Source organism: Bubalus kerabau, chromosome 2, assembly GCF_029407905.1.
Source record: "Bubalus kerabau isolate K-KA32 ecotype Philippines breed swamp buffalo chromosome 2, PCC_UOA_SB_1v2, whole genome shotgun sequence".
Taxonomy (NCBI): domain Eukaryota; kingdom Metazoa; phylum Chordata; class Mammalia; order Artiodactyla; family Bovidae; genus Bubalus; species Bubalus kerabau.
In genome coordinates, this window is record NC_073625.1 from 12,458,210 (window position 1) to 12,482,050 (window position 23,841).

The 23,841-nt window shown below is 58.3% G+C and overlaps 1 protein-coding gene across 3 annotated transcripts in view; it reads right to left on the bottom strand.

The window, feature by feature from the left end:
- Positions 1-23,841, bottom strand: part of ADGRA2 (adhesion G protein-coupled receptor A2) — a 37,489-nt gene that overhangs the window by 3,021 nt on the left and 10,627 nt on the right. Inside the window, exons 2-18 of one of the 3 annotated variants that reach the window (XM_055567095.1) lie at positions 21,502-21,573; positions 9,608-9,679; positions 9,286-9,357; positions 9,058-9,129; positions 8,640-8,803; positions 8,085-8,298; positions 7,128-7,292; positions 6,318-6,516; positions 5,688-5,837; positions 5,406-5,567; positions 4,220-4,444; positions 3,818-4,034; positions 3,021-3,229; positions 1,773-1,900; positions 1,380-1,503; positions 805-950; positions 53-142 (exon numbers count right to left, since the gene is read on the bottom strand). In XM_055567095.1, the coding sequence (XP_055423070.1) occupies positions 53-142; positions 805-950; positions 1,380-1,503; positions 1,773-1,900; positions 3,021-3,229; positions 3,818-4,034; positions 4,220-4,444; positions 5,406-5,567; positions 5,688-5,837; positions 6,318-6,516; positions 7,128-7,292; positions 8,085-8,298; positions 8,640-8,803; positions 9,058-9,129; positions 9,286-9,357; positions 9,608-9,679; positions 21,502-21,573 (2,481 nt within the window). Of the gene's footprint in view, positions 1-52; positions 143-804; positions 951-1,379; positions 1,504-1,772; positions 1,901-3,020; positions 3,230-3,817; positions 4,035-4,219; positions 4,445-5,405; positions 5,568-5,687; positions 5,838-6,317; positions 6,517-7,127; positions 7,293-8,084; positions 8,299-8,639; positions 8,804-9,057; positions 9,130-9,285; positions 9,358-9,607; positions 9,680-9,947; positions 10,218-21,501; positions 21,574-23,841 lie in introns of those variants that run through there. The other 2 variants (XM_055567097.1, XM_055567096.1) reach the window with 2 other exon arrangements.

Below are 23,841 nucleotides of genomic sequence, written 5' to 3' on the forward strand. Positions count from 1 at the left end.
TAGGAGGCACCCCGCCAAGCAGGGAGGTCAGGGGCGGGGGCAAGGCGCTCACTAGGGGCTGTGGTCCAGGTAGTTGTGGATGTTGACAGCGGCCGTGATGCCACAGATAATGAGTGGGATCCCTCCCGCGATCAGATAGAACCTGGAGAGAGGGGGTTTGGGGGGTCAGAGAGATGGGGAGCAAGGAGGGGACCTGGTGCTCGGAACCCTCACCTAGGGGTCTCTGCCCCATCCTCCTTCCCCAGGAAATTGTGTGCGAGTTTTGTTTTTTTTTTTTCCCCAGGGATGTAAGGCCCCTCTAGGGCAGGTCATAGGTCCCTAGGGGATTTGGCCAAGACTGCTCTAAGGGACAGAGGCCAGAATTGCTTTCTGTCCCCCTAAACAGCGCAGAACTCAGTGCTGCTCTGGTTCCCAGGATCCCTGCCCAGTGCCCTGCAAAGTTGCTTACTTCCTTGACGAGGTATGCCTGAAAACCCCAAGGAGGCACCCCCTCCATGGCACTGGGCAAACTTGGTGCCACCTAGGCCCTTGCCTCTCCTGCCTTTTTTTTTTAATGGCCACAAGGTCTTAGTTCCCCGATCAGCAACCTCAGGGCACGGTAGTCAAAGCACCAAGTCTTAACTACTGGACTACCAAGGAAGCACCACCCCCCCCCCCACCCCGGCCTCCTCTTGTGTCTTGGGAGTGTGATCTCCCAGGACCCTGGACCCACCCTGCATCCACCCTGGGAGAACAGCCTTTGATGTCTTTCCCCCACCCCAGGTGCCCTTCCCTACCGCAAAGCTGACAGATGGAAGTGCCTACCGCAGCATGGGTCGGGGGGCAGGCGGGGCAGCGTCCCCTTCTGGTGGAGGGGGCGCCCTCCAGGTGAGCTCCTTGTGGAGGACGCGGGCCTTCACGCCCATCCAGAGGAGTGTAGACAGTGAAGAGTAGTGCAGGGTGATGCCCACCTGTCGGGTCAAGGGGTGAGGGCTGGGGGGCTGGCCACCCTGAAGCCTCAGCCCCCACAGTATTCTCCCCTGCCTCCCACGTGCCCCGCCCCCAGCTCCACCCAGACCCTCCCCAGGGTTGTGTCCCTGCTGATACCCTCTCTACTTCCCGCCCAGGGCTCTCCTCCACACGCCAGGGTGGCTCCATGACCCTGTCGTTGCTGCCGGCCTCGTCCCCGACTGTTCTTCCATTGCAGGCCCCCCACCCTCCACTTTACCCTGGCTCCTAGTGTCTCTGCTTCTCACCAACCCCCATCCCCAATAAGGCTGGGCCCAGAACCATGGAGCTGGAGCCCATGACCCGCTCCCACTTCTGGCCTGTGTGCCTCCCTCCTCTGTGCCCAGGCTGCTGGTACCCATCCTGGAGACCCCAGCCCTTCCCCTGCTTACCGCCTGACAGACCATCTGGTAGTTGGTGAGCGTGATGCCTCCCGCAAATACGGCCGAGGTCATGGCCATGTGGAAACACAGGTTCAGCAGCATGTGCCAGCCCTTCCGGGACACGTGGATGGAGCTGCCATAGAAACAGTGTCTAGTTAGTGGACGGTGCAACCCAAGGTCGGGCCCGTGGGCTCTCAAGACCACTGGGAGAGTCGAAGAGAAGAAGGCAGACATCGGTGTGCGTGCGTGAAATGGGACAGGCACCTTAAGCCCCAGACATGTTTTTCAATTTCAGAACGCTCGCAGGAAATGCTGGACAGGAGCCTGGGGAAGGGACACTCGCCAGGGCTGAGCGATCTCCTTGGCCTTTCCTGCACACCCGCTCCCCCTGCAGGAGCTCACCTGTGGTTGAGGATGTAGGTGATGATGGTGGAGAAGAGGCAGAGCAGCAGCAGGGCCGTGCAGGGGTACACGACGGGGTGCAGCCCTGCCCCAGAGCCCCCCGCCTCCCTGGGGAAGGCGCTCAGCTCCTGGAAAGACAGGACAGGGAGTGAGCAACAGGAAGCCAGGGGCCACGAGGACCCCCTATGGGGTCCGGGTACACGATGGGGTGCAGCCCCACCCCAGAGCTCCCTGCCTCCCTGGGGAAGGAGTTCAGCTCTTGGAAAGACAGGACAGGGAGTGAGCAACAGGAAGCCAGGGGCTGCGAGGACCCCCTGCGGGGTCCGGGCTGGTCTCCCACGCCGGTTCTCCCCTCCCAAGCCCAGTCAGCCTTGGGCCCCAACTTTGGCCCTTTGCTGTCCAGGTAGCAAAGATGGAAGCACCACCACATTTACGCTTAGAAAGTTGGTCTAGGTGGCATTTCTGACCTGGCTTTCTGGGAACTTTACAGGTTCTCAGCCTGAAAATCAGAGATGAGGAAAGAGGAAGAAGGTACTATCTATGGTAGAGCCGCACACCTGCTCAGGATCTGGGAGTGTGGGCTATGATGTGTGGTGCAGGAGGCAAGGGGCTGGACAGGCCTGGGTGGGGAGGGGGACAGAGGGCAGACATGCCCAGGTTCATTTTTCACTTTAACAACCCGGGTGTCAGAGCGAAGGATGTAGAGACCCGGCCCGGTGGTTCCTTAGCCATCTCTCTCGACATGGGAATAGAGGACCTCTGTGTCTGTCTTTTTTTCCTTTTTTTCCCCAGAAGGCTGTGGGGCTTTTTTCCTTTTTTTTCCCCCCCAAAAGGGTCTGGGGCTTCCCTGGTGGCTCAGACAATAAAGAATCCACCCACAATGCAGGAGACCCTGGGTTTGATCCCTGGGTCGGGAAGATCCCCTGGAGAAGGGAATGATGACCCATTCCAGTATTCTTGCCTGGAGAATCCCCATGGACAGGGGAGTCTGGCAGGCTACAATCCACAGGGTCGCAAAGAATCAAACACGAATTATCAATTAACACGTTCACTTTCCTGATAGAGGGCCTGAGGACCTCCCTGTCTCCTGCAAGATGGAGAGGTGTGGGGCAGACCAGAGGGACAGGTCCCTGTGAGTGCTCCCCATTGCGAGGCCCGATCAGGCCACCATTCTTTCTGTATTTCCCTGTGGCCCCAGGTGGTCAGGGTGCTCTGCCGCCCTCCACCCCCGGCGCCCACTCGGCTCACCATGAGCACGGCCACGTTGCCCAGGTGCTGGCAGTGCAGGGAGCTGACATTGGGCTGGCTGGAGCGCAGCTGGCAGCCCTCGGAGCGCCAGCCCCCGGGCCCTCCCGGCCCCTCCTGGCTCCACCAGGCCGCCATGGGCTCGGCCCCCTCAGCCCAGTGCCGCAGTGAGACGGCCACCGGCTCGGTCAGGTTCCCCACGCCGCAGCCACCTAGGGTGGGAAAGGGAGGGGGGTCCACTCAGGCCCGGGCGGGTGTGTGGGGGCTTGGGGGGCCTGGGGGATAGAGTTAGATGCCACATGCAGGCCCGCCCCCCACCCCAGAGCCTCAGCCTAACTGGGGAGCTGCAAGGATGAATCAAAACAAAGGCACGGCCAGCTGGTGGCCCTCCTTAGTGCCCAAGGGGTCGCAGTGACGTGGCCAGCAAGGGAGGACTTGGGGGTTGAGGAAAGAAGGTGGAAGGTGACACCAAGGGAGCAAAAGCTGGAGTGAAGGGAGGATACAGGAGGGCAGGCACCCCGGGCGGGGAGCTGGCACACCCTGGGGAGGAGAGGCAGGCCCACGTGGGTCTGTGCTTGGAGCCCTTCGGAAATGTGACGAGTCTGGGATGTGAAACCCCAGGTCCGTGGAGCCTTTTCTCCACCCGTCCCTTCCTTCACCGGATGCCCCTGTCCAGCATCGTCCTCGGAAACAGTGCGGGGGCCACCGTCCCCTGCCTCCAGGGGTGAGGGCAGGGCGGGGCAGAGGGCGGGGTCCCGGGCCACCCCCAGAGTGGGGTAGGGCAGGGCGCAGGCCCTTACTGGTCCCCGCAAAGATGACAGGCGTGGCCACACCGCGCCTCCTGCCAGGTCCTGTGGCTCCGGGGCGGGAGGTGTTGCCGAGAGTGCGGAAGAGGCGCCCGTTGCGGAAGACGAGCAGCTGTAGGGTGCAGTCTGGGGGCGCCGGGGGGGCCAGGGCCGCCGGGGGCATCGAGAATAGACTGGGCGGCAGCTGGATGGAGGCCAGGGCCACGCTGTTCTGGGGGGGACATGGGAGTTCCTCAGAGACGCCCGTGGTCCCTGGGACTCTGCTGGCCCCCAGGGCCACCTCCACATGTCTCCTCCCCTGCCTGCGTCCCCTTACACCGCCCCCCCGCCCCACCTAGGCACCTTGTCTCCCACCCGCCCCCCACCTGCTCAGCACCCTGCCTCCCCGGCGCCCACCTTGATGTGGAAGGCGGACAGAGACACGTTGGGCCTGCCGGTGGTGCAGCGGAAGCGGAGCTGTTGGTCGGCCAGGGGCTCCGGCTCGGGTGACGGGCTCTGGCCAGGGCCCGCGTGCCGCGTGCCAGGCATGCCCGCCTCCCGCCTCTGGAAGGCCGTGCAGGTCAGGCCCACGTAGCTGTGTGGCTTGATGAGGTAGGCCTCCAAGGCCACGTTCCTCGAGTTCTAGGGACAGGGACCCCGTCACCCTCTCCTGGCCTGCTCCTGCTCTAGACCACAGACCTGCTCCGACTGATCCCCAGTCCCTTGCCCGTCGCCCAGGGCCTGGGAGCCCCGAGTCGGCCGTGGAGTCCCCCCAGTGCTGTTCCGCCCTCCCTCCCGCTCACTCACCCCCCACCTTGCAGCCAGCTTAGCTCCCCACACGCCCTGGTCCTCCTGCCCCGGCTAAGCCAGAGAGCAGGCTCCATGTGCCCCCTCCTCGTATCTCCACCGGTGCCCAGAGGAGATGCGGTGGTCTCCTTGTTGACTGTTAATATTTCACCACCCTTCACTGGAAACGTCCCCTCTTATTGGGGATATGAAGTCTCCATCAGCCCCCACTCCATCCCAGTGCTGCCCTCACTTCCAAACCCTCCTCCTGTCCTTCTCCTCCTCCCTGCCCCTTCTTGTATTTCCATCTGCCTAGCCCTTCAACTCAGGGCTTTCCCAGGTGGCTCAGTGGTAAAGAATCCTCCTGCCATACAGGAGAGGTGGGTTCAACCCCTGGGCAGGGAAGAGCCCCTGGAGAAGGAAATGGCAACCCCCTCCAGTATTCTTGCCTGGAGAATCCCATGGACAGAGGAGCCCGGCGGGCTACGGTCCATGTGGTTGCAAAGAGTCGGACACACCTTAGTGACTAAACAACGACACAGCCTTTCAACTCGGTTCCCCGCACGAAGCCTTGGGTAACTTCTGTGGTGTCACTGGCCTCCCTCTCCTCTGCACTGCCCCTGACAAGCTGGAATTTGATGCCACATGACCGGGATGGGACCCTAGTCATGTTCGGGTTCTTGATAAATCGGGCACACGGCTGGCCCACACTTGGACTTGCTCTTGGATGATGAGGGCTGGGGCTGACCCCTGTCATCTCTAAGGCCCCTCCCTGTGCCTCCCTGGTTGGGGCAGCCTCCCAGCTGGCCCATGGTACCACAGAGATGTGCTGGGCGTGGGGGCTCAGGGCAGCTCCCCCGATGCGCTCCAGGGCGCCCACGATGCCACTGCAGGCCTTGTCCTCGCGCTGGGCCAGCCACAGAAGGTGCTCGTCCACCAGCATCAGGTTGCTGGCCATGTCCACCATCACCTCCACCAGCTGGGGGCAGGAGGGGAGAGAGTCACAGCGGGCAGGAGCAGGGCTGGGGTGAGAGAGGCTTGAGTGGTTGAGGGGGAGCAGGTGATTTCCAAGGGACCCAGAGGCCTGACTGAACCTCACCTCTTTGATCTGGTCGACATAACCCAGAAACTTCTGGATCATCTGAGCCACATAGACGACGTCCATCATGTCGGAGAAGCTGGCGGCCTCGGCCGTGTAGACTCGAAGCTGGTGGGCCAGGGTCAGTGCGTTGGAGGCGTTGATGGGCATCTAGGTTGGAGATGGGAGGAAAGGGCACCATCCAATCTGGCTCCTTCTCCCTCAAAATGCCCCCCAGGAGCCCCCTTCTCTGTGCTGATGCTCGGCGATGGGGCCTGGGGAGCAGGGTCCTGCCCACGTTTGAGTCTGATCCCGATGGGAGAGGCAGATGTAAAGAGCGAGGTCTGCACAACTCGGGCGTCCTCCGGCTGCGCCACCCCTAAGGACAACGGGACGACCTCACACTTTCCTCTTAAGACTGACCTTGCTGTATTGGGGGACAAAGATGATCGGGGTGGCCCTCCCGTCCCAAGTGTGGCCCTGGGGAGTCTGAAACCCCTGGAAGAGGAGACGAGCACGAGACATGGCGCTGGCCCCGTGCTCCTCGCCGTGCCTCCCAAGGACACAGGGGCCCCCAGCCCCGTGGGACCAGCCAGCTTCTCCCCTTCCCCTTCCCCTTCCCCATGGCCTCCACCCCCACCCCGGCCTCACCAGCACGAAGGTGTAGAGCACCCGGGTGATGTCGTTGGTGTACAGGCAGTGGGAGTAGTCCCCCGGCTCCCAGCGGCCAGCGCGGTCGCACCGGCGGGAGGCTCGGGTGCCAGGGGCTCCCCCGCTCAGGGGCACCGAGGTGAAGGGGTACTGCAGGCAGGACTGGTAGGCTGTGATGCCAGCCAGAGTTCGTGGCCACCTGGGGGCAGAAGTAGAGAGTTACCGATGACCCAGGCTCCTCAGGGCCAGGGTCCGTCCCTTCCCTGCCCTGAGAACTGTGAGGCCAGACCCCTTGGGAGCTGGAGGCAGGGTCCAGAAGAGGCCGTGTGGACTGGACTTCAAGGGCTTCCCAAGCTCCCCTGAGTTCTTAAGCTGTGTTTGTTGGGACAATGCTGTCATTGCTGCGGGGCTGGCCTTGGAGTCCTGAGTTCAGGTCACTTATACTTTCTGGGCCTCAGTCTTCTCAGCTGTAGGATGGGAGAATAACACCTGCCCTGACTAAGGGAGAGGCCGCTGGGATATTAAAATGTGACATCTGTCATGGGAGAGTTTTGTCAACTATGCATGTAGGGAAGCGACTGCCCCCCCGCCCCCAAGAAAAACCCCAAACCCCTGTTTGTTCTGCACAGCACATCTTGAAGGGTGATTTTATACAAAAGGATATATGGTCTCTCTAAACACACCAACAAGACTTGGAGCTGAATGACAAGAGAAAGTGTTTTCTCCATCTTAGAGCAGGTCGGGGGACTGTTCACCTGCGTCTCAGAGGCTGGCTACGGGGGCAGGGGACGGCCAGGGGTGGTCCCAAACCTGAAGTCCCCGCGGTTGTTGGCGACGCGCTCAGCGGGGCAGTAGGAAGCTGAGGTCTCCAGCACCACGATCTCCACCTTCTTGCTGGCGTTTCCCTGGACCGTGGACACGGAGCACTCCCATTCGCCTGAGGCCCACACGCCGATGTGAGACAGGGTCAGCTCGCTGCGGGCGGGCGAGGGCTGGCTGGAGGCGCTCCTGGCGGCCACGCCACCCTCCCCGAGCGCCCGGATGCCGGCTTCAGGCTCTTTTCTTTCTTTTTTTTTTTTTGGTTGAGTCATGCAAGATCTTAGTTTCCCCACCAGAGATGGAACCTGGGCCCCCAGCAGTGGACCACCAAGGAAGTCCCCCAGGCTCTGAGGCAAGGGTACAGGCTGATACTCCTTTAACGCTGGCCTTACGGTAGTGTTTTTCTGAGCTTCAATCTCCCCACCCTCATCATGGAGGTAATAAAACCTCTCTTGCAAGACGTTTGCAGAGAGCAAGTCCAATAATACAGGTGAGACCCTCTGTATCCTTGTAAAGGTACTGAATAAATGTCAGATTTAATCAGTTTTTTTCCTATCAGGCAATCTGTAGGGCTTCCCAGGTGGCTCAGTGGTAAAGAATCCACTTGCCAATGTAGGAGACTCTGATTTGATCCCTGGGTCAGGAAGATCCCCTGGAGAAGAAAATGGTAACCCACTCCAGTATTCTTGTCTGGGAAATCCCATGGACAGAGGAGCCTGGCGGCTACAGTCCGTGGGGTTGCAAAAGAGTCGGACATGACTTAGTGACTCAAACAACAATTCAATTTGTATCCCTCACGCAGACCATTTCTGACTTAGGTCTGGATCTGCATAAACATGCCCACAGATATTCCCAGGAGCAGACCAGCTCCTGTCGGGGGTGGGTGGGTGAGGGCTCTGGCTCCCCCCGCCCGTGCTCTGGGCTGAGAAGGGCCCGCGGGGCCTGTACCTGGTGATGAAGGTGCAGTCGTGGACCAGGCTGTCGGCCAGCAGGACGCCCGCCTGCTCGTCGCCCTCCACGGGGGCCCGGTTGTGGTACCAGCGGATGCGGGTGTCGTTGCCCAGGTAGCTGGCTGAGCACTGGAAGGGCAGCCGGTCGCCCTGGAAGACCACTTGGCGGAGGGATGGGATGAGGTGGTGTGTGTGGAGCTCCAGGGCCCCCTCTGTGGGCGGGGACACGGGGAGTGAGCCTGAGTGTCAGGTGAGGACCAGGCCCCTCTGTCTGGAGCCCACTCTAGTTCAGAAGGAGGGGGGTGGAGTGTCTCCAGAGATTAAAGCAGAGGAAAGGAGCAGGCGGGTTTTGAACAGTAAAAGTGCTTCTTTCCACAGCACGCTTTGTCACCCCAAGAGGTGGGACCAGATGAAAAACATAAACCAAGCAGCGCTCCCCAAGGAAGTTTAGAAAATCAGATGGAGGATGGGTCCCCAGTGGGGTCTAAGGGAGAGGACGCTCTGGAGACCAAGCCCACCGCCTCGGGAGCCTTGAGGGCTCGGGTCTGCTCACCGCAGCGCAGCTGGGCCTCTTGGAGGCCGGCCAGGGCCTGGGCGTGCAGGGCGCTGGGGTAAGCACAGAGCGTGCGCTCCGACAGCTGCAGGGAGCGGTTGCGGGCCCAGGGAAACAGCCAGCGCAGGCGGCAATCGCAGGTCAGGAACTCGGTGCCGAAGTCCCTGCAGAGGGTGGAGGGACCCAGGGTAGAGCAGAGGGGTTCCCTGGTCTCCCGGGGTGGGGATGGAGCCCCAGGGAGAGACTGAGGCTGGAGAGGGCAAACTCCGGTGTGTGCGTGCGCCCTGTGTTGCTCTGAGGCTTCACACAGCTCCTCGTCCGCCCTGCCTCCTCAGAAGGCTGGCCACGTGGTCACAGTGTTTATGTGTCCCCCTCCTGGCCGAGGAAGGAAGCAGGGGCCTGGGGAAAGGATACTCACACCACCTTAAGGGCTGGCAGCTCATCAAAGACCCCAGGTTGCAGACTGGAGAAGATGTTTCCAGATATGTTTCTGCAGGGGAACAGGGAGATGGGATCTTAGGTTCTCCCTGGGCTGGGGGTAAGCCGTGAGAATGCAGAGCCCATGAGTGACTGGGGAGCCTTCCCTCGAACCGCTCCCCGCCCCCCACACCCCACACCCCCCCAACCTTCCCCGCCCCGCACTCACAGTCGGAGGAGCCTGGGGAGGCCCTGGAAGGTTCCGGAGGTGAGACAGCCGATCCGGTTGTTGGAGAGGTCCCTGGAGAGACACGCAGACCCTCAGCATGTCGGCCACGTGGCCACACACGGGTCCACGCGTGAGGGACACACGTGTGAGGCTGGGGCTTGTGTGGGGAGCGGAGAAAAAGGGGATGGGGTTGGGGCTTTGAAGTGTTTGCCCCCCCGATCCCGTCTGTGTGGTGAGGAGGGACGGTGGGTGACTGGGATCCACGGGACCTCCTCCAGGGATGTGGGGTCTGGGCGGGGGGTGGTCAGGACATGCCACTCACAAGCGCTTCAGCTCCCCCAGACCCAGGAAGGCGCCGGGCTGCACCGTGCTGATGACGTTGTTTCTCAGGTCCCTGCGGGAGACAAGCGGGGGCCCTGATACCTCACCCACTCGGAGGGCACACGGCCCACCTGGGTGGGCAGCTCCTGCCCTAGTCGGGGCTGGGGTCTCTGTTGCCCTCTAAATCTCTGCTTTTTTCAGTGCCAGCCGGGAGGCCTCATGAAGGACCTGGCCCCTCAGACGGGTGCCCGCGGCCTCCCCGGCTCCCTGGTTAGACCTGCGCAGGGAGGGTGCAGAAGGGCCTCGGACGGACAGACGGACAGACGAATGAGGCGGCAAACCTGGTGGAAATGGGAGGGGAGGGCCCCGACCCTGGTGTCAGGAGGCTCCAGCTGCCACGAGCTGCCCCGAGTTTCTCCATCTCTCAGGGCTGCCATGGCGTCGTTTGAAAATGGGTGTGATGGTCCTCTGTGGACTGCCGTGCCGCGCTCAGTCCCCCAGTCGTGTCCGACTCTCTGTGACCCCACGGACCGTAGCCCGCCGGGCTCCTCCTCTGACCACGGGGATTTGCCACACACAGGTACAGTCTCCTCGAGCCTGGCTGCGGGGAGGTATCCTGTGGCCCTCTCCTCCTGGCAGGTGAGGAAGAGTCCCCGGCTGGCTGGCTGTTGCAGGATGCTGCCTGCTATCCATCACCTGGCCGCACCCCTCAGCCCTCAGATGGGGAAGCTGAGGCCATGGGGGCCACCGACCACCTTCCGCCAGGTCTCCTCGGAGCCCCCAGTGCAGACGGAGGGCGGCAGGGGAAGTGTCACCTCAAGTTGGCCTCCAGCAGGTCACAGATTGGACCAAAGGAAAGATGGTGACCACCCCCTGGGCTCCCCAGGGCCAAGGAGCACCCCCCAGGAGTGACCTGCAGGGTGGCCGAGTCTGTGGCTCAGATTCAACCGCACAGCCAGAGTGTCACCCTCCCTCCCCTCTGTCACGTCCCAGAGGGGCGGCAGAGACTGAAGAGACCATCCCTGGGGACCAACCAGTGCCCACCTGGCCCCAGCACCCCCACCAGACCCGGCAGCCCTCTGGGACCACCAAGGTGAGGGCCGGACCCCGGCTTGCATCAGCGCCCCATCCTCTGTGTGGTCACAGCAGCAGGAGAGGGGCCGGCAGGACCAGCCTCTCGCCCACACTCCCTGAGGCTCACCTGGGTCTTGCCTGAACCAAACCAAACAGGCTCAGCACTCACAGAGACCCCACCAGGAGGCCTCACTGCCCACTGGGAGGGGGCTGCAGGCTCTCCACTCTACTTCCTGCTTTCCAGCATCCTCTCAGGCCCCCCGGAGCACCCAGGAGAGAGGCGAGCGTGGCTGGGGGTGAGGGGTACGGTGGTGTTCCTGGAGTAACCCACCTAGCTCGCTGGTGGGGCCCACCTGCTTTCCAAGGCCTGGCCATCCCCAGCCCTAGCTCCAGAAAGGGGCTCTTGGCTTTGCAGGCCAAAGCCTCGGGGGCACCTCTGGATTCTGGGCAGGAGGGGGTTAACTGAGCCAGCTCCCTGCTGGGGGAGAGGAAATGGGTGTCCAGGATGGGGAGGCGCCTTCCCACCAAGGGGCCTGTTTTCACACGGGCCAGCCCAGCTGGGGACAAAAACACCCAGAGAGACACAGAGAGACAGAGAGAGAGACAGAGACAGACAATAACAGAGAGATAGACAGAGAGATGGAGAGATGGAGTCAGACAGAGAGATGGAGAGATGGAGTCAGACAGAGAGATGGAGAGATGGAGGGAGAGATGGAGTCAGAGACAGAGAGACAGAGACAGGCAATAACAGAGACATAGAGAGACAGAAAGAGACTGAGAAACAGAGACAGGCAATAACAGAGGGACAGAGAGATGGAGAGATGGAGTCAGACAGACACAGAAAGAGACAGAGAGATGGAGACAGACAATAACAGAGAGATCGAGAGACGGAGAGACAAAGACATAAACAGAAAGGGACAGAGAGACAAACATAGAGAAATGGAACATGTCCCCTGCCCAGCCCTGCCCCTGGTCCGGGGTCCTCACACCTCAGCGCCCTCTCCCACCGAGGAGCTGGCCTCCATAACCCTGCGCCCCTTGAGAAAGAAGAGGAAGCCACCAGGGTGTGTCCCACGGGGTGACTTCCACCCCCAGGGTGCAGGCAGGGAATGTGTGAGAACGCAGCGCCCAGAAGGCTCCTTCAGGGTGGAGTCTGGAGATGGGGACGGCCCCCACCCCGAGCTGCCCTTCCTGCCCGCTCCCCGCCCCCACTTGCTGCCCAGAGCACCACCCGCGCAGCCCCCGCCTCCTATGCCTCTCTGGCCTGTGCCCCCTGGCCCCTCTGGGGGTCTGGCCGTTCTCAGGGCTCTGCCTCCCACCCCGCACGGGGGGAAACACATTCCTCATTGTGTCACTTCCCTTCATGGGCTGCCAAGGGGCCCGGACCACAGCCCCCCGCCCCTTCCCTCTCTGCTCACTGTATATTCTCATTTCCTCCCTGCCCCCCGCCCCGCAAGAACCCCCACCCAGCTGCCCCACTGATGCTCCACAGATGGGAGTAAGGCAGGCGGCTTGGGCCCAGCCCCTTCCTGCCCCGGATTTCCTGCAGCCCCCGCCACCCACCGGGGCCTTCGGAGAGGGGAGCTTCCAGCTAGTGTCTGCAGTCCTGACCCCCTAGTCTCACACCCGCAGAGCAGCTTCCGGGGTGGGCAAGGCGGCCCTTGGACAGAGTGCCCTCAGAGTTGGCCCAGATCTACCAGTCCCTGGTCCTCTCCAGGGGAGAGGGGCACAGGCCAGGGGCAGCTCCCTGCGCTGAACTGATAGCCCGATGGGGGCTGCCCCCCCCCCCACCCCCAGCAGCTCAGGCCTCCTGGTCCCCAAGGTGGGGGCGCAGCTCTGGGGCTGTACCCTCCCTTGTGGTAGGAGGAGATGCTCACACAGAACCATGGGCCTCTGAGGCCCCTACCGGTTGGTTGGTGGTTCAGCACCTTCCTGGCTGAGCGGAATCCTTTTTTGAGTATCTGCTGCGGGCTATGGAGTCCCGCCCCCGAAGAATGCACTACCCCCCAGTACTATGCACCTGATTTCAGAGGCCCGTGGAACCCAGGTTACAAACCCCTGCTCTGGTCTTTCTCATCCGATCCCTTCATCTCTTAGGTGAGGTGACAAGGACGCACGGATGCGTCCATGATGTGCGTCCTTCTGTAATCTCCCGCCCCCTGTCTGCTTCCATAGGGCCCTCCCTGGTCCTGGAACCTGGTGAAAAGGCAGCTTATGCGCAGAACCTCCCTCCCCACCTCCACCATGCCTAATCCAGACCAGGCTCCCTGACTCCAGACATATCCCTCTCCCCGTATCTGTGCCCACACGGAGGAGTAGGATCCCCCGATGGCAGAAGTTGGGGGGCAGGGGACTCCTGGGAGCAAATCTCACCCTATACCCATCTTGGGAAAAAGGAGCTCAAGGAGCTGAGTGTGTAAGACTGAGTGTGTGAGTGCAAGGAGCTGAGTGTGTAAGACTGTGTGAGCACAAGCAATAAAACAGCAGATTGATTAATAGGTTGGACTTAAAAATTTTAAACCTTTGCTCTTGAAAGAATATCACCCAAGAAAGGGCAACCCATGGGATGAGAGAAAATATTTGCAAATCATATATCTGATAAGGGACTTTTATCTAGATTATATAAAGAACTTACAACTCAATGATATAAAGACAAATCGTCCAGCTGAAAAAATGAGCAGGGGATGTGAACAGACATTTCTCCAAAGAGAATATACCAATGACCAATGAATGCATGAAGAGGTACTCAACACCATTAGGGAAATACTTGTCCACTAAGATGGTTATAATTTAAAAAACAGAGACTGGAATCCTTATATGTTATTGATGGGAGCGTAAAATGGTGCAGCCACTTTGGAAAACAGCTTGGCAGTTAAAGCTACCATTGTTTGTTGTTGTTTTGTTGTTTAGATACTAAGTTGTGTCTGACTCTTGTGTGACCCCATGGACTGGAAACTGCCAGAGTCCTCTCTGTCCATGGATTTCCCAGGCAAGAATACTGGAGTGGGTTGCACTTCCTTCTCCAGGGGATTTTCCCGACCCAGGGATTGAACCTGTTTCTCTTGCATTAACGGGCGAATTCTTGACCACTGAGCCACCAGGGAAGCCCTACATGACCTAGCAATTCCACTCCTTGGTACACATCCAAGAGAAGTGAACACACACGCACACAAGAACATACACAGGAATATTCATAGCAGCACTGTTCATAAGCCCCAAGTGGAAACACCCCAAATGTCTATCAACTTATGAATGAAGAAATAAAATATGCTCTCTTCATAAGATGGAACAGTATTTGGCCATAAAAAAAGAATGATGTAGAGACTTCCCTAGTGGTCCAGTGGTTAAGAACCTGCCTGCCAATGCATGGGACACAGGTTCAATCCTTGGTCAGGGAACTAAAATCCCACATGCCGTGGGTTAACTAAGCCCATGCACCACAACAAAGATCCCGTGTGCCACAACTAAGACACAATGCAGCCAAAAATAATAATTAAAGAAATAAACAGGAAACGACGTGCTAATACATAGTATATGGATGAACTTGGAAAACACTGTGCTTCATGAAAGAATGCAGTTACCAAAGATCACATACAGTGTGGTCCTCTGTGTATCTGTCTCTATAGATTGGCCAGGCAAATCTACAGAGACAGAAAGTAGCTTAGTGGTTACTTGTGGTTGTTGTTTGAGTCACTAAGTTGTGTCGGACTCTTATGGGACCCCATGGACTGTAGCCCTCCAGGCTCCTCTGTCCATGGGATTTCCCAGGCAAGAATACTGGAATGGGTTGCCATTTCCTTCTCCGGGAGATCTTCCTGACCCAGAGATCGAACCAGAGACTCTCCTGCATTAGCAGGCAGATTCTTTACCACTGAGCCACCTGGGAAGCCCAGCATTTGCTCAGGGCTTGGAAATACAGAGGGTGGAGGATGGGGGTAGTGATTGGTAACGATTCAAGGTTGCTTTAGGGGATGATGAAAATGTTCTAAAATTAGATTATGATGATGAATGCACAGCTGTTAAGTGTACTCAAAAACCACTGGATCCTACCCTTTAAACGGGTGAACTTTATGGTATGTAAATTAGGTCTCACTAAACTATTGAGTGTGTGAGCTTGTATGACAGTACGTATTTGAGTGTGTGTGTGTGTGTGTATGTGTGTGAGTGTGTACCCACACTCGGACAGGGTGGGGCAGCACGAAGCTGGCTCCCTCTGGCCCCCACAGACCTCCCTGCTTGTGGGTTTGAAAACCAAATTATAGGTTTGGAGGCCGCAGAGCAGCTCCCTTGGGCCCTCCGGACTTTCAGGGTTCCTTAGAAAGTGGGGGGGGGGGAGGGCTGGCTGCGGAGTGGGCACGACACCCCCGCAGGTACAGAGGTTGTCTAGGGGAGGCGGGAAAGGGAGAGGTCTTGGGGGCCAGGGAAAACCCAGACGGTCCGAGGCTCCCTCCCACCCGCATGCCCCGGGCCCCTCTTGTCTCTGACCTCATCCAATAGGTATTTATGGAGCACATACCCCGTGCCAGGCCTTGGGCCTACAGCAGCGAGCAGGAGGGCTGTCCCCGGACCCATTAGCCTCCCTGCCCGGGCCTTCGGGCACCCTCTGCTCCGCGTTCCTCTCCGGCGGCGCGGGCCGGGAGGGCAGTGGGGGCGGGGGTGGGGTACGCCAGAGCCCGGCCCCCGGCCCCCGACCCCGCCCACAGATTAATGGAAGCCACCTGGCTGGGGAGCCTCAGTCCCCCGCCCGCCCCCCACCGTTCCCGTGAGCATCCGCGTCTAATGAGAGCCCCAGCGCCGCCGCATACCAGCCCCCGGGGCTCATTAATCTCATTAGGCAACGACAAATCATCCCGAGCCTCGGCTCCAGGCTCCCACCCCGGGCCCTCGGCTCCAGGCGTGCTCAGGCCACTGGGGGCGTGCGCGCGTCCACGCGGACCCACAAGCAGGCCCGCAGGCCCAGTCCGGGGCTCCCTCGGCCTTCACCCCACCCCCCGAGGGGGCTGTCTGCGCCGTGGCCCGCTCGGGTCTGCGGGTCTGCGGGGAAAGTCCGGTGGCCGGGTCCCTGCTGAACGCACGGAGATGTGCGGGACCCGAGAGACGATCCCATCGCCGGCGAGACCTTTCCGCGCAGACACTTCGTCTCCACCACCGCATGCCCGGGACTGGGGCCTGCGGATGAATCAAGCGATCAGGGGTGGCTGGCGTGACATCTTGCCACTTAGAACTCTTCTGAGGAGCAGGGGACCGCCTGTACTGAGAGCCCGAAGTGTCCCCCTGCTGTCGTCCTGGGTGAGAGCCTCTTACCCCGGTGATCGCCCATCAGGGAGCCGCGCCTTGCCCTTTGATCCAGGCGAGAAGCCTGCGGCTTTTGCACAGGCACCCGGAAGGTGAAGGATGGAGGGGCAATTACATCCCAGTCTCTTTTCACTCCAGGGTGAAGTCCCGTGCCTTTTCATCACCAGTCCCTTCACCCAAAGGTCCTTCCCCTGGACAACAGGCTAGTCTATGCTGAGGGGCGGTAGGCCACGGGGCTCAGAGGCAGCGGGTCACAAGTCTGGGCTCTTCAGACACAGGCCTGGACTATCCTTGAACCTTGCCAGGCTATTTCAGTTTTTCCTGTCCAGCCTGCCTAGCTGATGAAGGTGTGTCTCCCCACCCCACCCCACCCTACCCCTCCCTGGGCCACGGGTCCACCCATGGGATTGTCTCAGGCACGTTCCCTCGGGGTGCCCTTTTTGTGTCCCCTCCCCTACCTCGGGGCTCTGCACTGCAAAACAGGGGCCCCTTACACCCCACCCAACTGCAGAGGCCAGAGGGGCACTCGGCATGGGCAGGCAATTCTGGCAGTTTCTGGAGCAGCCCAGACTGAGTTACAGGCAGGCTGATAACTCCCACGGGACTTGCTGCCCGGCCGTGGGATGTGAAGCTGCCACTGGGTCCACCGAGGCAGCCTGGACGGCCCAGTCCAAGAGGACAGAGAGATCAGTGTTTCCTGGCACCAACTGCACACCAGGCCATGGCATCTCATTCGCGATGAATAGGCCCACAGTGTAGGGGTCATCTGGTCCGCTGGTTCCCAACCCCGACGGGCATGAGAATCGCCTGCCTACCTTGTCAGCGATTCCCAGGCCCTTGCTGACCTGATCATTAGCATCTCCAGGACCAGAGCCCAGGGCCTCTCTCCACCTCTGGGGAGTGACTGTGTTGATCACTTTATGTGTCAGACTATAGCCGAGGTCCCTAACCCCGGGGCCACAGACTGGTACTGATCCGTGGCCCATAGGAACCAGGCTGCACAGGAGGAGGTGAGCGGCAGGTGAGCAACTGAGGCTCCATCTGTGTTTACGGCCGCTCTCCATCACCTGCATTACTGCCTGAGCTCCGCTTCCTCTCCGATCAGTGGTGGCAGCGTTAGATTCTCATAGGAGCACAAACCCTCACCCTAGAATCAAGGCGGAATATCATGAGATTGCCACTACATAGAAATAAAGTGCACAATAAAGGTAATGCACTAGAATCATACAGAAACCACCCCCCACCCTGTCCGTGGAAAATCTGTCTTCCACAAAACTGGTACCCAAAAAAGTTGGGGACTGCTGGACTATAGCACCCAGTGACTTAATCAGTCACTAATCTGGGTGCTGCTGTGGAGGTATTTTGAAGATGTGGTTTTAACATCTACCGATGAATCTATCAGTTGACTTTAAATAAAGGAGATGACTTTGCTAACATGGGTGGGCCTTGTCTAACCATTTGAAGGGCCTGAGAGTAAAAACCGAGGTTTTCCAGAGAAGTTCTGCCTTCAGACTGCAGCATCCATTCCTGCCTGACTCTCCAACCTGCTGACCGGTCCTACAGATTTTGGATATGCCAGCCCCCACAATTCACACTACAGTCCATGGGATCACAAAGAGTCAGACACAGCTGAGCACATGCGCACACACACACACACACACACAATTACACGAGCCATTTTCTTAAAATAAATTTATGTTGTTGTTTAGTCACTAAGTTGCGTCCAACTCTGAGACCCCATGGACTGTAGCCCGCCAGGATTCTCTGTCCCTGGGATTTTCCAGGCAAGAATACTGGAGTGAGTTGCCATTTCCTTCTCCAGGGGCTCTTCCTGACCAAGGGATCAAATCCACTTTGACAGAAGTCTCCCGCATTAGCAGGTGAATAAAGAAATAATTTCTTAGAATTCCCCTCCAGTCCAGTGGTTAGGACTTCGCACTTTTATTACCACGGGGCTGAGTTCAATCCCTGGTCAGGGAGCTAAGATCTAGAAAGCTTTGCTGTGCAGCTAAAAAATGTAACTACTAACTAAATGTATGTGTGCAGGCTCAGACATATCTGACTCCTTGCAACCTCATGGACTGCAGCCCGCCAGGCTCCTCTGTCCATGGAATTTTTCAGGCAAGAATACTGGAGTGGGTTGCAATTTCTTTCTTCAGGGAGTCTTCACAATCCATGAATTGAGCCTGTGCTCCTGCATCTCCTACACTGGCAGGTGAATTCTTTACCACTAGTGCCACCTGGGAAGACCAACTAACCGACTAACTAATTTCTTTGCCTATTTATATAAGGACACACACATTCATCTCCTTTCAGTGCTGTCTCTCTCTGCAGAAGGCTGACTGATGCAGCGGTGCTCAGCCAGGCTCGAGGCCCTGGGCTCCTCCAGCCCTGCACTGCCTCTGCATCCCGGGGAAGTGCGGGCGCCTGCTGAACCCAGCACCCCCTTCTGCTTCCCCTCCTCTGAAAGCCCAGGTGGCCGTGTCACTGGGCTCTTTGATATTTTTTCCTTCTCCTGAAACACCATGGGTATCGCCCACACCCAAGGATCATAGAGTTTAAAGTCCAGAAGGCACTTTACAAACCACCCTGTCTCTCCACTTTTAACCAACGAGCAAACCTAAGGCTCCATCTGACCCCACCTCGCACCACTCCCCAGTCATGCTGCCCTCTTTGGGCACCTCAAACTTACCAGCCAGACTGGACCCCAGGGCTTACCAACCTGCTGCTGCCTCTGCGTCCAGAAGGCTACCTGCTGGTCAGCTTCCTCCCTCCCGAGGGCTCGGGCTCCATCAACTCCAGCAAGGCCTTAACCTCACTACATCAAATAGCATCTTCACTCCAGTGCTTTCTGTCCCCCTTCCCCTGCTGGCTTTTCTTCTCTGCAGCATTCAGGGTCTCCTGATCTATTGTTCAGTTCTTGGCTATTGTCTGGGTCCTGTCCGTGGCAGGTGAGTTCCATGGGGCAGACGCCTGGCCTGCTGTGTTCACTCTTAATGCCCAGTGTGCAGCCTGGCACACAGAGGGGGGCTCAAGAAACATCTTGAGAGCGGACAACTAGGTGATTCCTAACATGGCAGGGGCATTTAGTCATTACCCCAACTCCCGTCCCACTGTTTTCTGCCTGCCTCCATGGTTTGACAGGCGCCCCTGGTGGCTCAAACGGTAAAGATTCTTCCTGCAGTACGGGAGACCTGCGTTTGATCCCTGTGTCAGGAAGATCCCCTGGAGAAGGAAATGGCAACCCACTCCAGTATTCTTGCCTGGAGAATCCCACGGACAGAGGAGCCTGGCGGGCTACAGTCCATGGGGTCGCCAAGAGTCGGACACGACTGAGCGACTTCACTTTCACCTTCAGCGTGGTTTGAATGCACCTGCAGTGCAGTGATTCAGGCCCCCGTGGGTGCTGTAGGTGTGCATGGGCTGGTGGGGAGAGGGCCACCTTCTCACCTTCATCAGAACATCTACCCTCCTGGGACTGAAGGATGGCCCAGCAGACCCAGCAAGCGGGCAGACCCAGCATGTCTGCGGCTGATGAGGCAAGACGGAAAAGCTGGAAGCATGTTCTAGAGGCTTCCAGAGGCTTCTGCGGTTAGTCTTTCTCCAAAAGATCCCTGGAGGGAGCATCTGGTTTCTGGCAATTCAGCCCTCTAAGACCTGGGCTGAGTGCAGGAATTATAGCTCCCGAGTGCTTAGCTGCTCCTGGGAGAGAAAATCTTTCCCTTTTTGTTGGTACCTAACGAGTGTTTTTTTTTTTTTTTTTTTTTTTTTGCTTTTATACAAAGGTTTTTTTTTTTTTAATTAATAAAACATTTTGTTTAAAAAAATACTCCGTGAGAAAAAATAACTATAAAACGCAAACTTGTTGTTATCTTTTAGTTGTTAAGTCATATCCAACTCTTTGAGACCCCCATGGACTCTACCCTGCCAGGCTCTTCTGTCCATGAGATTTCCCAGGCAAGAACAGGGGAGTGGCTTTCCATTTTCATCTCCACGAGTGTTTTTTTAAACTTATTTTTAATTTTTGGCTGTGTCACTTGGCATTCGGGATCTTACTTCCCTGATCAGGGATCATATCCGTGCCCCCTGCAGTGGACACTCAGAGTCTCAACCACTTGGACTGCTAGGGAAGTCCCTAATAAGTCTTTTAAAAAGGAATTTTGTGGCAGCCCTTCCTCCTTGTTGGAGCAGACTGGTCATGGCTGTGTGTGTTCACGGCCAGCATCCCGGGACCCCTCCCAACTCCAGGATGCCCAGATCACACGGAACACGCTCTGCCTTGCCACCCCCACGAACCCAGCCAGGCCACCAAGCTTTCCCCGAGCCCCAAGGGAACTGGGAGAGGGGCTTGCCCTTCTCTTGGGAAGTGGGCATCATAGAGACAACCTCATGAGATTATTGTCCCGGTTAAAGATCTCACATAGATACTGCTTCTCTACTACCCTTGAACTTTCTAGCCTTCCCTGAGCCCTCCTTTGGACTTCACAGAAACCCCGACCTGCTTCATTTTTCTATATATGGCATGGTCTGTGGGCTCACGAGACGGTAATCTCTTTGGCTCTTTGAAAGGAGGCGTCCGCCTTATCCTTGAGTAGCCTCCATCGCTCTGATCTAAGCTTTTTAGGCAAAATGGTACTGGAGGGGACAGGGCCCTGCTGGAGGCCTTGGGAATGCCCAGGGGGTGGAAGCAGAGATGGGAGACGGTGGCGGGGGGCTTGGAGGTGGGGGAGCTAGAGAGGGTCCGGCTCCAGCAGGGACAGGAGGCCCAGGTGTCCCGTGGAGAAGACAGGACCCAAAGCTATTGTACAGGCTGTGGATCAGAAGCTGCCAACTGAACAGGGAACTGAGAGAGGGCTCGATTCAATCCTCTCCTTTGGTACGGACTTTGCCCATGATGGAGGCAGGTCCCCAACTTGGGGAAGGAACTTCTCTCGGGCTAGCAGGACCCTTGCCAAGTGAAGGCCCCACCACCACCTCCAGCCCCACAGGGCAGCTGATGCAATAGTAATCAGGGTGGTGGGGGAACAGGGAGCGGGAGAATTGGACGTGACCCTCTGTCCACACCCTTGGCCAGGACTCTGGACCCTGGGAGCTTTGTTTATTGCTTGTGTTTAGGGAAGCAGGAAAGAGGCCCCAGTCACACTAAACCCTCCCTTTGCCCGGTCTGCTGGGCCCCCAGCTGGGAGGGGGCGGTGGCTTCTGGCCAGTTAAGGGGCTCGGCCCTTGGAGCTAATTGCTCATTAAAGAGCGTTAATGAGCTTCCCACAGCCCCACCCCTGCCTGGGCCAGCGAGGTGTCCCCAGGCCTCTCTGCTGTCCCCGGGGAGGGAGCGGGTCTCTCTTTCCCAGACCAGCCCCTCCGCCCTCCGCTTGGTGGTCAAGTCCAACTGTGGGCCCTGCTCCACTGGACTGGAGGGGAATTCTAAGAAATTATTTCTTTATTCACCTGCTAATGCGGGAGGGTCGCGTTGCCCCTTGGCAGTTAGCACCCCTCATCCTCCCCGGCCCACCCTGCCCGAGCACTTACAGTTTCTCCAGCAGGGACAGTCCCAGGAAGGCTCCGCTCCGGAGGCCGGTGATCTTGTTGTTGCTCAAGAGCCTGGAGAACCGGGGAGAACACAGATGGGAGAAGAACACTTGTCTTCTGTGTAAGTGGCGCCCCCTGAGGTTGTGCAAGGAGCAGCCCCACCCTGGGCTCCAGAAGACCACGGGGAGGAGCCAGCCAATAGCTCGGTCAGAATATAGTCAGCCCACTGAGCCCCAGCTCGGCCATGTCAACCTGCCCAGGATCCCACAGCCTGGATCTGACTTGGGCTCCATATAAGCAGGCACGCTACCCTGTTTCCACCTGGGAATCACAGGGCCAAGCCCACAGCCCCCCCTTTCTCCCCCACCCTGATAGCTCTGTCTTGCTCAAGCCGTCAGCCTTGACCTGAGGACAGTGATGGGGAGAAAGGTCTAGCAAGTAGAACAAGAAGCCCAGTAGGTGTGGGGGCAAGTGGAAGGGATTGACCTTCCTTGGGGTCTCCATCACTCTGGGAGCTCAGGGCCTCACCAGAAGGGGACCCCTCCCTCCCTGCCCTCAAAGGCCCCCAACTCAGAGGAACAGAGTGCCTGTGCATCCCTAAGCCTGTCTACAACCTTGACAAGAAACTGATGGAGTCCTGGCCACCCGCCCCTCCCCCCCCGCAGGGAGCCCAAGCCTCAGGCTCTGCCTCTGAGTCTTTGTTTATTTATTTGTTTGTACTGGCGGGAGGCGGAAAGGGGGCCCCAAGCTCCTGACGGAACCCACTCTGCCCACCCACTCAGTCTTTCTCTGCCAGGCTCCCCGCTGGGAGGAGAGAGATCCAGACCAGTCAAAGGGCTCATCCCTTGAGTTAATTGCTTATTAAAAAGCTTTAATGAGGGACTTCCCTGGTGGCCCAGAGTTTAACACTTATGCTTCCACTATAGGGGGCATGGGTTCGATCCCTGGTTGGGGAACTAAGATCCTACATGCCATGTGAGACCAAAAAAAAAGGCTTTAATGAGCCTCTCAGCCCAAGCTCTTGCAAAGGGTTTCCCATCTTTGCTCTGAGCAGTGGAGAGCAGACCTGGGAAGGCCAGAGGGGCAGGCCTCCGGCCTCCTCTCCAGTGGGCAGCCTCGGGGCTGGACAGTAAGAGAGAGGGCAGGGGGCAGGGACTGGGCATGACAGGGGCTGTCCGAGCTCTGTGCAAAGCCTCCTGGAAGTGGGTGGGTGCACACACCAGCCCAACAGCGAGAGGACCCCAGACATCTGCGCTACTCCAAGTTCAAGGGGCATGTGGAGGGCAGACCGTGGCCGGATGGAGGCACGGGCGGGAAGGGCTTTGTGGGTCAAGGGAAAGAGGTGCAGCTCATCTCCTTCCCTGCTTTCTCCGCTCTGCAGAGAGGCCCCTCCTCCCCTCCTGGACCCTGCCTCACTGTCTCTCCACCTCGTCATCCACAGTGACCGTGTGGACGGGTTCCAGGGAAGTGCTGTGTTTCCAAAGTGCTTCACACACACACAAACACCTTGATATTTCAAAAAGCACATCACAGTAGTCATTATATGAATACTTAGAACTTTCTTGAACCCCTTTATTCTCATTTTATGCGTTTTGTTCTTGTTCCATTTAGTCGCCAAGTCGTGTCCGACTCTTAGCGACCCCATGGACTGCAGCCTACCAGGCTCCTCTGTCCATGGGATTTCCCAGGCAAGAATACTGGAGTGGGTTGCCATTTCCTCCTCCAGGCGATCCTCCCGAGGACGGTTTTGTTTCCCATTACCTATGGTGGCTGATTGTAAATAATATTGTCAGTTCTTACAGCTCTAAGGGTCTGGTGGGGCTGGGGTCGCCCCCTTGGTGGTGACAGGCGCCTGATGGTGTGAGTTTTAAATCCAAACCTGCTCCTCGTCATCTGCACCTCATTTCTTCACATAGCCTCAGGGCCTGAGGCTCAGAGGCTGCATTAACTGTCAAAAAAGGCGAGAGGACCCCTCAGTATCCTTATGTGGGGGAGAGATCCTGAAATACCAGGAGGAAGGGTGAGAAAGGGCATCTGTTTCAGCCTGCCCCACCCCAAGGTCTCTCCAGGGATGATTCCTGCCTGGGTCTTGGGAGGAAGACAGATTAGGATGCTGATGGGGGTGGGGGGCACAGGGAGGGGTCAGGGGTATGGAAGGACAGAGGAATGGGGGAGCCAGGTTATCACAGCCCAGAGCACCAAGGGGGAAGCCTGAGAACACTGCCAAACTTGAGTGGTGTACGGACCTGTTAAAGGGAGCGGAAAGCTGTTTTATTTCCTGCAAATATATCTGTGGATCCCAGTTTGAGAAACATTGACCTTAGGAATGAAAATAAATAC